This window comes from Tasmannia lanceolata, unplaced genomic scaffold, assembly GCF_043159265.1.
Source record: "Tasmannia lanceolata isolate RefF3 unplaced genomic scaffold, GAP_Taslan_0.1 ptg000174l, whole genome shotgun sequence".
Lineage (NCBI taxonomy): Eukaryota > Viridiplantae > Streptophyta > Magnoliopsida > Canellales > Winteraceae > Tasmannia > Tasmannia lanceolata.
The window spans coordinates 322,467-335,645 of record NW_027518850.1 but is presented as its reverse complement, the minus strand read 5'-3'; the positions used below and the strand labels follow the sequence as shown (position 1 = coordinate 335,645).

The 13,179-nt window shown below is 40.3% G+C and overlaps 1 protein-coding gene across 1 annotated transcript; it reads right to left on the bottom strand.

Moving 5' to 3' along the window:
* Nucleotides 1-7,692: 7,692 nt before the first annotated feature.
* Nucleotides 7,693-11,447, bottom strand: LOC143866893 (uncharacterized). Its single transcript, XM_077376046.1, has 5 exons — nt 11,138-11,447; nt 10,223-10,968; nt 9,722-9,910; nt 9,297-9,635; nt 7,693-9,198 (listed from the first exon to the last, which is right to left on the bottom strand). The coding sequence occupies exons 1-5, from the start codon at nt 11,445-11,447 to the stop codon at nt 7,693-7,695; spliced, it is 3,090 nt and encodes a 1,029-aa protein (XP_077232161.1).
* Nucleotides 11,448-13,179: the final 1,732 nt, after the last annotated feature.

Sequence of the window (13,179 nt, the reverse complement as noted above, 5' to 3'; positions counted from 1 at the left end):
GCTGTAGAGCAGAAGAAGAGGGCAGCAATGGTGATGGAGGTGGTGATGGGGAAAAATATGGGCGGCTCCGGTGGGATGTGGTGGTGGCTGAGAGAGTCGAGATCGGGATCGACTGACGAGATGGCCGGAATTTGGAGGCAAGGGTGGATGCGGTGGTAGAAGAAGGGTGGCCGGAGGTGGAGATTTGGTTGGAGAAGGTGGTCGGTGGAAAATGGAGGTGATTCAAGGTGGGTTTCCTAGCTGGAAAATAGGGCAAAATGAAAATCAAAATGGGTTTTGAGGTAGGAAAATGATGGTGGCTGTGATGGGAATGGAGGAGGGTCGAATTTGTAGAGGTGGATGGTGGCTGTGCCGGATTCCGGTGGTCGGATTCTGGTGGCCGAGGTTGGAAGAGGGGTTGGACGGAGATGGTTTCAAGGGAGGTGGCTGTGGGGATAGAAATGGTGGTCTAATTGAGGTGGATTAGAGATGGGGGCTGTGATGGTGGTGCCTTGGCTCCCTCTCTTCTCTCCTTCTGCAAGTTTCTTGCGGCTGCCCTAAAATGAGCTCCCCTTCAACCCTTATCGGATGGCCTTTTAAAGGAAAATGATACATTAACACCCCCTTTATTTCCTATAGACAACCCTCCTCAAGTGTATTTATGACTACTCTTTTTCTCTTGGACAACCCATTCATTTTCTAATTCAACCCCCGCCTCATGTAAAGGGAAATGATAAATTTGCACCCCTGCTCCTTGCCCTGGACAGCCCCTACTAGTGTATTGTTCACTTTCTTTCATCCTGAATGGGGTGGGATAATTGATTTTTTTTTTTGAAATGTTATTGCCACAACCATGTTTAGATAAGCACACCAACTGATCTTGCATATTCGGCTCTAAAAGGCTTGTGAGAGCTTCTTAGGAAATGTAATGACCTTTGATGAACACTGAAAGACAAGATGGGTTAGTGAAAATGCTATTTGGAGCCTAGTGGTACAAATGGGAGAGTGCTAATACCAAAACTCGCGGGTATTTTGTAACTCTTTCAAATTTTGCAAAAATGAAATAGAAGGTTAGGGCAATTCAATGGAGGATGTCAAAGGGGATTCAGAGATCACCCAGGCTTTCAAAAGATTTCAAAAATCATCTGGAAACGGGTATTTTCAGAAATTTTGAGATTCGGTTTCGGGATTTTATTCGACATCGGGATTTAGGGTCCCGTCAAAATGGGGTGTCTACATCGATTTTATTAGAGTCTTGGACTCATTTGATCCTTATTAGAGGGGGTCTTTGACTCATTTGTCTTGTTTAGCCGTATTATTAGACAGTCTTTGACTCATTTGTCCTTATTAGGAAGTCTTTGACTCAGTTGTCTTCTTTAGCAGTATTCTTAGAGAGTCTTTGACTCATTTGTCCTTTTAGTGGTATTATTAGAGAGTCTTTGACTCATCTACCTTCGCTTTTGATAGTGTTATTAATTAGGAGTTTCTCCTTAGTATTGTCGTCGCTCTTCTTTGTTAGGGGTTATCTCAGTCTAATGGAGCTTTGATTGCTTGAGATCTTAGATTATTTTCAGTGTTCTTGGGACACTAGTTTTCCTGGTTTAGGCGTTTCCCCTGTTAGCCCTAGGGTTTGGCCCAGGGTGTTGCTTTGTGTGTTCCCTTAGGTCTTTGACCAAAAGGGTGAAATCAGAAATTTAAAATCCAAAAACGCTTGAAACATTTTAAAAATAAAATAAAATAAATATTGGAAAAGCTTTAAAATCCCAAAAACATTAGAATATTTGAAAAATTAAAAACATTAAAAACATTTGGAAACATCAAAAGCCTTAAAACTTTTAGAGTGTTAGGTTTTAGGAGCGTAGTGGGAGAGTTCGTTTCGAACTACGTTGGCTTTATCCTCTTTCACGAGGTATGTAGTGCAGCTTGGGATCCATATCCCAAATCCAGCCAAACCTTATAAATAGACTTCGAAAATCTTTCAAAAATCTTTAAAACCTTGTTTTCAAAAAAATCTTTCTCTAAAGTAGGGGTTTCTTCTTGATAGGTTGTTTGATTGTTTGTTTGTTGTGTGCTTGTTTTAGAGTTAGGGGTTTGTCCTAGAGTTATAGGAATGCCTCCGTCCAATCAGCTGGCAATCCACATCGCCGACTGATGACTAGAATAGGATGCACTAGTCTGCCCCTTTGTTTTCCTTAGGAAACACAGCCGAGTTACGCATAGGTTGTAGGAACCACCTGCATTAGCTTAGGGCTAACCTGCATTTAGTTAGGGTATATAGGGTGTCCTAAAATTCACAATCTACTGGAATTTAAGTAATAGCACAAGAAGCTTTAATAGCCAGTCCGGTCTTTTAGATCGAGTCTAGGATAGAGGTCTAAGTGTCTTAGGCATCATAGATTAGAATAGGTGCGAAGAACTACGTGACTCTGATTCTTGTGGAGGCAGGGATACGTAGGCTTCTCTGGATGAACATTAGACCATCCAAGGACTCGGGTGAAATCGTTTAGAGTCTTAGGATTTGTTGTGTTGTCATGTTGTGTGTTTTGTTGTGTTTTCTTACTTTCTTGTGCAGACCTATACCTTTAGCTGTAGCATGTATGTGTTTGTTCACCAGACTTAGACACCAGTTAGGCATGTCACTCATAACCTAGTTGTCATTAGGTGACACATCTTTTATTTTATTTTGTGTGTGCTTATTATTTTATCCCCTGGTCATACATGATTAGGTAGACGTCTTCCCGAGGATATTTTGTTCCCATTTCACATGATTTTGCCCAAAATTCTTTGGAGTTAATGAAAATTGTATAAGAGACCAAGTGCTTACACTCGGACGAATTGGGGGTGCTCTTCGGACCTTCTCCATTCGTAATCAGGCACGAGCCCATATATATTTCTGGTTATCCATTGCACAGAAGATTTGATTTTGGAGTTCTATGGCCTATTCATGGATGGCGACTCTAAGTTTATTTTAGGTATGTCCTGGTTTGGGGATTTATCCTTGGATCAAGAGGTATCTAGTTTGTATCGCCACTCGTGCTATGCTATGAGGGTGGCATCCAATTCGAGAGTTCCTTGGCAGAGCTCTCATTCACACGTGGAGATCGAGAGGATGTAGGGACTCGTTTCCTCACCATCCTCAGATCGGGGTCCACACTTACCAGTGAAGAACTGAACTTTAAGCTTGAAAGAAGACATGACTAAACCTGGAAGGACTAAACCGTACCAGTGAAGAACTGAACTTACCAGAGAAACTGGTAAATTGGGCTGAATCAGAGCATGAACTTCGAAACAGAGCTTGACTAGAAACTAATCTTTCCTGAACTTTGCTTGAAAAAACAACCAGAACGGAAGAATAGATCAAAACTAAAACCAAGGAAATAACAACAGGAACCGAAATCTAGGGGAAGAAGAAGAGGCTAACAGGAAGATTCTAACCCATCTTAGAAAAAGAGTCTATAAGAAACAGGCTCCCTTGGGGGGGATTGCCGGCCTCCGCCGGCAGTGAGTGGTAGGGAAAGCTTTTGGAAGCTTCTCTCTTCTCAGAGCTTCTCTCTCCTCATTTGATTTGGACTAAAAATGAGAGAGTTATGGTTGTTTTACTCTACACCTCTATCTTACTAAACAGACCATAACTCTCTCATCCCATTGACTTTTTTGGAGCCGTTTGTTACTTTTGAAAGAAACCATCAAGATGAAAAGATAGAGACTGATTTCATTTGATTTGGGCCTAAAATGAGTAAGTTATGGATGTTTTAACTCTATACCTCCATCTTACTAAACAGACCATAAATCTCTCATCCCATTGACTTTTTTGGACCTGCTTGTGGCGTTTGAAAGAACATATCAAGACAAGAAGATAGAAACTGATTTCATTTGATTCAGACTTACAATGAGAGAGTTACGGATGGTTTACTCTATACCTCCATGTTTCTAAACAGACCATAACTCTCTCATCCCATTGACTTTTTTTGAGCCGTTTGTTGCATTTGAAAGAAAACATCAAGATGAGAAGATATAGATTATTTCAATTGATTTGGACTTAAAATAAAAGTATTCTGGATGTTTTACTCTTTACCTCAATGTTTTTACTAAACAGAACATAACTCTCTCATCCCTTTCACTTTTTTGGAGCCGTTTGTTGCGTTTGTAAGAAAACATCAAAATGAGAAGATAGAGACTGATTTCAGGCTTAAAATGACAGAGTTGTGGATGTTTGACTCTATACCTCCACGTTTCACTAAAAAGACCATAACTCTCACATCCCTTTGACATTTTTGATACCGTTTGTGGTGTTTGAAAGAAAACTTCAAGATGAGCATATAGAGAGTGATTTCATTTGATTCGGACTTAAAATGAGAGAGTTGTGGACATTTTACTCCATACCTCCATGTTTTTACTAAACAGACCATGACACACTCATCCCTTTGACACTTTTGGTGTCGTTAGTTGCGTTTGAATGAAAACTTCAGGATGAACAAATAGAGACTGATTTCATTTGATATGGACTTAAAATGAGAGAGTTATGGATGTTTTACTCTCTACCTCCATCTTACTAAACAGACCATAACTCTCTCATCCCATTGAATTTTTGGGAGCCGTTTGTTGCGTTTGGAAGAAAACATCAAGATGAGAAGATAGAGACGGATTTCATTTGATTTGAACTTAAAATGAGAGAGTTATGATGTTTTACTCTATACCTCTATATTACTAAACAGACCATAACTCTCTGATCCCATTGACTTTTTTGGAGCCATTTGTCGCGTTTGAAAGAAAACATAAAGACGAGAAGATGGAGACTAATTTCAGTTGATTTGAACTGAAAATGAGAGAGTTATGGATGTTCTACTCTATACCTCCATATTTCTAAATAGACCAGAAATCTCTCATCCCAATGACTTTTTTGGAGCCGTTTATTGTGTTTGAAAGAAAACATCAAAATGGGAAGATATAGACTATTTCATTAGATTTGGACTTAAAATGAAAGTGTTGTGGATGTTTTACTCTATACCTCTACATTTTACTAATATGACCATGCCTCTCACTTCCCTTTGACATTTTTGGTGCCGTTTGTTGCATTTGAAAGAAAACTTCAAGATGAGCAGACAGAAACTCATTTGATTTGATTGGGACTTAAAAATGAGAGAGTTATGGATGTTTTACTCTATACCTCCATTAGAATCCCTTTGAGTTTTTGGGGTAGTTTGTGTTTGAAAGAAAGCTTCAAGATGAGAAGATAGAGACTGATTTCATTTGATTAGGAATTTTAATGGGAGAGTTATCGATGTTTTAACTCTATACCGCCATATTTTACTAAACAGACCATAACTCTCTCATCCCGTTCACTTTTTTGGTGTCGTTTGTTGTGTTTGTAAGAAAACATCAAGATTTTTTATTTATTTTTGGTTGGTAAGCTGTGGTTAGGCAGACCCTGACCAGATATATTAAGAACAATGGAAAAGATTACAAAGGGAGGCCACAAGGGCGACAAAGGCACATAGCCAAAAAGAAAATCAAAGTGGAGTTCTGAAAAATGCCACAAGGTGGGCTACAGATAGCACTACAACACCAACAACTAAAAACAACACTTGTCTTCAACACGTAGCATAGGGACACTAAGCTAATCTGATGAAGAGTGTGAAGGAATAACCACTCCCTCCCAACCGTGATCTGCAAGTGGCTTAAAGCAAGGCACATCCTTCTCTTCTTCACAAAATTTAGACAACTACACTCTAGAATAAACCATCCCATCATAATCAAGGGACACAATGTTTAGAAGATCTGGAGGAATAGAATCCAGCTGAATATCTTCACCTTTGATAGAGCAATTTGGTTTTGAGAGGTAATCAGCTGCTTGGTTAGCCTCTCTCTAAGTATGTGAGATTTCCCAGCTTTTGAATTTATTAAGCAGGTTCATGATCTTCTCAAAAGTAGGGATCTTCTTCCAAGAACAAGTCCACATCTTCTCTATAATTTTCAGTCATCATCGAATCTGATTCAACCCAGATGTGCTGAGTATTCTTTCTGTGAGCAAGCTCTAAGCCATGGAGGACTGCTTCCATTTCTAAACCATGAATCTCTTCCACAGGTTTATCAACAGAGAACATGGCTATGATATTCCTCTTACCATCTCTTAGAATCCCCCCAATCCCCGCACCTTCGGAGTTAAGTGCTCCATCAGTATTTAATTTGACCATTTCCCCCACCGGCACAATGCAAGAACAGAACTTACTATCAGTTTTTCTATAGAAGTAGGGATCTTCTTCCAAGAACAAGTCCACATCTTCTCTATAATTTTCAGTCATCATCGAATCTGATTCAACCCAGATGTGCTGAGTATTCTTTCTGTGAGCAAGCTCTAAGCCATGGTGGACATCTTCCATTTCTAAACCATGAATCTCTTCCACAGGTTTATCAACAGAGAACATGGCTATGATATTCCTCTTACCATATCTTAGAATCCCCCCAATCCCCGCACCTTCGGAGTTAAGTGCTCCATCAGTATTTAATTTGACCATTTCCCCCACCGGCACAACGCAAGAACAGAACTTACTATCAGTTTTTCTATAGAAGTAGGGAAAGTTCCAAATTTTCGACACTTCCTCATTTTTCTATAGAAATAGGACTCGGTCTCTAATGGCATTTAGAGCAGCAGCAAGGATTCTTTGTTTATGAACCTCTTTGTTTTCAAATATGTGAGTATTCCTCTCCAGCCAAATCATATAAACAGCATTGTTAAAGGCTATTCTCATTGCTATAGCTGTCTGCCCTCTTCCTCTGAAATTCCTCCTAATCCACTCTTCCTCTTTTGCTAAAGTTCGGAACAGGTTCCTCCTATGAGTAAATCTCCATAAAATCGACTTCCAAATCCAAGATGAGAAGGAGCATTTGAAGAATAAATGGTCAATAGTTTCAGGATTCACCTTACAAAGAGGGCATCTTGTTTCTCTGGATGGGTTCATAAACAGAATTCTATCCCTTGTGCTCAGTTTATAGGTAAGAGCTTGCCAGGTAACCAAGCTCTGTCTAGGAACACTACCCTTAAACCAAACCGAAGATGTCCATTCCAAAACAGGATGTTTCTTTCTCACTTGATTCCAAGCGTTCTTGATGCTAAAAGCACCATCAGGAGCAGGTTTTCAAACGGCATAGTCATAGGGATTCTGGGAGAACAGGCCAGAATTTATTACAATCTTAAGCTCTTGAAATTGAAGTTCGGTCAGAATTTTGTCCCAAGTCCCATTCATTCGGAATTCTTTAACAGATCCTTCTTTTGGGAGGTTAAAAAGCCTACCTTCTGATGAATTGAGAATCCCATCTGGGTGCCACGAGTGCTTCCAAAAATCAATAGAAGACCCCTCCCCCACCACGTAACAAATGAAATTTTTAGCACTTTGCCTCTGCTGGAGGATGCTCCTAGCTCCCCAGGAAGGAGATGAAGGCATGGGGATGGACCAGAAACATCTCCCTCTTATATATTTTTCTTTAAACCAACGAACCCATGGGGTGTTACAATCTTGCACTATTCTCCAAAGGAGTTTTAACTGGCAGGATTCGTTCACATCTTTCAGTCTTCTTAACCCCACCCCTCCTACTTCCACTGGCCTGCAAAGAGTTGCCCAAGCTACCGGAATAAACTTCTTTTGCAGAGAACACCCAGCCCAGAAGAAATTCCTAAAAATTGTTTCAATGTTATTCAGGACTTCCTTCGGGAGATTATAAGTTGTAGACCAATAAATCTGGAAGGCTCAGGACAGTTTTTATCAGTTCCAAACGCCCCGCCCTTGAAAGATTTTTGTTACTCCATAATGCAATCTTGTTCCTAATTCTGCTAATGAGAGGCTGACAGTCACCCTTAGTCAGCCGAGTAGTGACCAAAGGCAACCCCAAATATCTAACAGGCAGCACCCCTTCACAAAAGCTCATAACACTACTGATCTGAACTCTCTGTTGAGGAGGGATTCCAGAGAAAAAAATTTCACTCTTGTTTAGGCTGGCCTCAAGACCCGAACAAACCTTGAATTCTAGAAGGCATTGAGTCAACCCAGCTGCATTAGAAAGATTAGCATCTGCAAAAAGCATTACATCATCAGCGAAGAATAAATGGTTGATACAATAGTTTCCTCTAGCAAAGGGAGAAGAAATTCTTCCTTCCATCTGAGGTCTGTAAAGAATACAGCTAAGCATCTCCATCACAACACAGAACAGAAGAGGAGATATCGGATCACCTTGGCGCAGCCCATTTGAAGATCTGAAGAACCCCCTAGGGGATCCATTAATCAAAATCGAGAAAGAAGGAGTAGAAATACATTGGAGGATCCACTTGCACCAGATATCAGGGAATCTAAGCTTTCTCAAGAATTGAACGAGGGACCTATGACAAACATTGTCATAAGCCTTCTTTAAATCAATTTTGACACACATGGATTTGACATTAGATTTCCGGTGAAACTTATGACAAATATCATGGGTCAGAAGGACATTCTCTTGGATCAACCTACCTTTGATAAAGGCAGATTGGGAGGGATTGATAATCCTATGCATGACTTCTCTCATCCTATTTGCCATCAATTTGGTAATGACCTTATACACATGATTACAGAGGGATATAGGCCTATACTGATCAGGGGTTGAGGCATTATTGCATTTAGGAATCAAGGATATAAAGGAAGTGTTAAGAGTAGGGAGGAGATTGTCAGTTACGAAGAAATACTGGATGGCCGCTACCGTCTCTTTGCCAATAAGATACCAAAAGCTCTTGAAAAAAGCTCCATTAAACCCATCAGGACCAGGAGCTTTATTATCATCCATGGCATCGATGGTAATACATATCTCCTCTTCAGTGAACGCCAAAAGAAGGTCGCATATCAACTCATTATTCAAAGTAGTGACAGGATCAGGCACAATATAAGTAGTCTCCTCTGTCCTCCCCAATTGAGTAGGTAGAATGTCTTTGAAGTAAGAGATAAGAGTCTCCTCAATCTCCTTGCTATCAGTGGTTATTTGCCCATCAGATCTAGTGATTCCTTGAATAGAGTTTTGATTTCTCCTCATATTCATGGCAGAATAGAAGAAACTATTGTTGGAGTCCCCCAAATTTAGCCAACTGACTCTGGATTTCTGGTGCAGCATAGATTCTTCCATTTTGGCAGTAGCAGTAAACTCAATCTTAGTAGAAATTTCTTCTTGTTTCAGCGCCGCATTGGCCGGATTGGCAGCCACCTGCATTTGGATGTCTCCTAATTTTTGTCTGATATCAGCCATCTAGTATCAATACGACCAAATTTTTTTGAATTCCATTCTTTTATAACCCTTTTCACCTCTTGCAGCTTCTTGCACAGTTTAAACATAGGGTTCCCTCTAATTTCTTTAGCCCAAGCCCTCTCTACTAATTCAAAAATGGAAGTATCCCTCAACCACATATTGAAGAACCTGAATGGTTTCCCTCCACTGGAGGCTGATGGCTGAAGTCTGATAACAATTGGAGAATGATCCGAGAGACCCGGATTTTTATACTCAGCAGAAGAATTAGGGAAGGAAGCAAACCATTCATCATTGCCGAGAGCCCTATCAAGCATCCAAAACTTCAAGTCGCCAATGCCGGAGTTGTTGTTCCAAGACAAGGTATGCCCAAAGGCCCGAAGATCCGCCAAGTAACACTGATCAATACAGTCATTGAATTACTCAACATGATTCAGATTGGGGCCAGCCCCACCCCACCATTCCTCTTGATATCTCTAGTTACATTAAAGTCGCCAGCAACAATCCAAGGCATTGATATAGCAGAAGCCATTCTAATTAACTGAGTCCATAGATTCCTCCTCTCACCTCCCGCATTAGCCGCATAAACAGCGGTTAATAAGAACTTTATATTTGTCTGCAGGAACTGAACTTCACCATGGATATATTGGTACGAATCTTCTAATATGTTAACCTGAACATACCTTGGATCCCATATAATCCAGATTCTACCTTTAATAGTGTGATTATAATTCGCATAACATTGCCATCCTTCACCAATTTCATTAACAAAAGAGAGCATATCTTCTTTATAAGCTTTAGTTTCAGTAAGACAGACAAGGGAAATTTTTGTGGTCTCCAATAGATACCGAACTTCCCCCCTCTTGGTAAGGGAGCAGAGCCCCCTAACATTCCACGCTCTAAGATTCATCATTCTCGACCCTTAGAGTTAAGGATTGGGCTGTATCTTCAGTAGTGACATTAATTTCAGAGGGATCACAAATACTTTGAAGCCCTCTGGCACATCATCACTTCCATCTTCATGCATGACTCCTTCTTCCTCCTCTTCCTCCAAGATCGCAAAGCTATTTTGAAGTTTAAACTTCTGGGTAGGATCATTCATTGGGGGAAGGATAATTAAATCACCATCCTTCTTATTCTGAGTCTCACTGTCAGTAACCATTTCAGCAATAATTCCACTGATTTTTTCAGATCCACTTTCTGTTGAGGATACCTGAGGGCATTTAAGTTCAGGGGCTGACTTTATAGGCCTCCATTCTTGTTTAGTTTTAAGAGCCGGCTGATGGATATTTTTGGGGCATGCCTCTGATGTGTGGCTGAAATTGTGACAATTTTTACAGGCAGTAGGCTTCCAATCATATTCGACACTTTGGACATGGACTCCAAACGGAGTGTGAATGGGAATGGTCTCAGGATATTCTCCACCCACCTCCACCTCAACACAAAGCCGAGCGAAATACAATCTTGATGCCTCAGTTGTTCTAGAATCCATATACAAAGGATTCCCAATGAAGCTGGCTATTTTACTTATTCCTTTCGCACTCCAGAACTCTAGAGGGAGGCGTGGGAAACGGATCCAAATGGGCACAGAAGTAAGATTCAGTTTTTCCAGTGGTATTCCAGGTCTCCATTTTATGAGAATAAGAGGCCTCCCAGCATAAGAATGATCTTGATTCAAGAACTGCCTCACAATCATCATAGCAAGTGAACTGAAATAAATAAAACCCCTTGCTGAGAGTAAACAACATTTGATCTCTTTTAAGTTTCCACTTCCTCTTCAAGTTTTCCCTGAGATTTAAGAAGTACGGTCTTCTCCCTATGAAATATCCCACTAAGGAGTGGTTCCACTTGCTCCCTATCTCCTCGATTTCATCAAGCTGAAAGGAGATTTTCTTATTACCTCCTTCCTCCATCACAGAGTCATCAAAGTGCAGCTTAGATGGTTCTTTCTCCTTTTTCTGCTCAAAGAGAGACCTCCACGGACCATTAACATTAGGTTTTACAGTATTCAGGTCACCAAGGGGCCAAATGGAAGGCCAGGCTTCTGGAGACAGGTCTTTACCCAATGGTAATTTTGAATTTTCCCTACCACTTGCAGATTGCACAATATCACAGGGCTCAATGACCTTTCCTTGTTTATTCTGACCTACAACAGCAGATCCAACTTCCAAGAAACTTCCTTTCTCATCAGAAAACAGAGCAAGCACCATTTTCGATTCAGGACAAAATTTCAAATTTTCCTGCTGCTGCTAATTTTTTATTGATTGGTGGGCTAGAGCTAGGAGGGCTAGAACCAGCAGAAACCGTACTCTGCTCCAATGGACTGGTCTCTTCACTTGCTTGCACTCTAGGGACCATCGATTTCTCCATATTTCCATTTTTGGCTAGCTTCTTCAACCTCTGATTTTCCTCTTCTGGTAAAACTTCATGAAAAAAGTCACTAACTTTGGGAGCTTTTGGGGCTGGTTTCTCAACTATTCCAGCATTATTTCTGTGAACCAGATGAGGGACATTGGTAGCATTACCTGTATTTTTACCCCTACCTTTCTTTTTCCTTGATGAAGACCCCTCTTGGGTCGATTCTGGAATGATTTTATGAACTCTGGTTCCTCTTTTAGTATGTGTGCTAGGGTCATAATCTAGCTGAACCTCATCATTCACTTGAGAAACCAGTTTCTTGGTGAAAGAGGAGGTACTTGAAGGGCAGGGACCCTCTAGTATCTTCTGAAAATCACTGGGAAGAACTTCATTAGGCCAGTAGCTTTTATTAAAGAGGATAGCATCACAGAGATGCTTATCAGCAGCAAATGGGGCAACATCCTTACCAGGATCAGGGGGTTCCATGATAAGTTACCAGGACAGGGACCTAACCAGCAAAGTAGGAGGAACAAGAAGGGCTTGGGCCCAAGCTTCCCCGCGGGCGAACGCCGGAGGAAGAGACAATTCCTCGAAGAGGGAAGCCAAATCTCAGAGCCAAAACATCAAGATGAGAAGATAGAGACTAAGTTATGGATGTTTTACACTATACCTCCATGTTGTACTCAAAAGGCCATAACTCTCACATCCCTTTGACTTTTTTAGTGCCGTTTATTGCATTTGAAGGAAAACATCAAGTTGAGCACACATAGACTGATTTCATTTGATTCAGACTTAAAATGAGAGTTGTGGATATTTTACTCTATTCCCCCGTAATTTTACTAAACAGACCAGAACTCTCTCATCCCTTTGACTCTTTTTGGTGTCGTTAGTTGCATTTGAAAGAATATTTAGGATGAGTAGATAGAGATTGATTTTATTTGATTTGTGATTAAAATGAGAGAGTTATGGATGTTTTACTCTATACCTCCATGTTACTAAACGGACCATAACTCTCTCATCCCAATGACTTTTTTGGAGCCGTTTGTTGTGTTTGAAAGAAAACATCAAAATGGGAAGATATAGACTATTTCATTTGATTTAGACTTAAAATGAAAGTGTTGTGGATATTTTACTCTATACCTCTACATTTTACTAATATGACCATACCTCTCACATCCCTTTGACGTTTTTGGTGCCGTTTGTTGCATTTGAAAGAAAACTTCAAGATGAGCAGACAGAAACTCATTTGACTTGATTTGGACTTAAAATGAGAGAGTTATGGATGTTTTACTCTATACCTCCATTAGAATCACTTTGAGTTTTTGGTGTTTTTTGTTGTGATAGAAAGAAAGCTTCAAGATGAGAAGATAGAGACTGATTTCATTTGATTAGGAATTTAAATGAGAGAGTGGTGGATGTTTTAACTCTGTACCGCCATATTTTACTAAACAGACCATAACTCTCTCACCCCTTTCACTTTTTTGGTGCCGTTTGTTGCGTTTGTAAGAAAACATCAAGATGAAAAGATAGAGACTGAGTTGTGGATGTTTTACACTATACCTCCACGTTTTACTCAAAAGACCA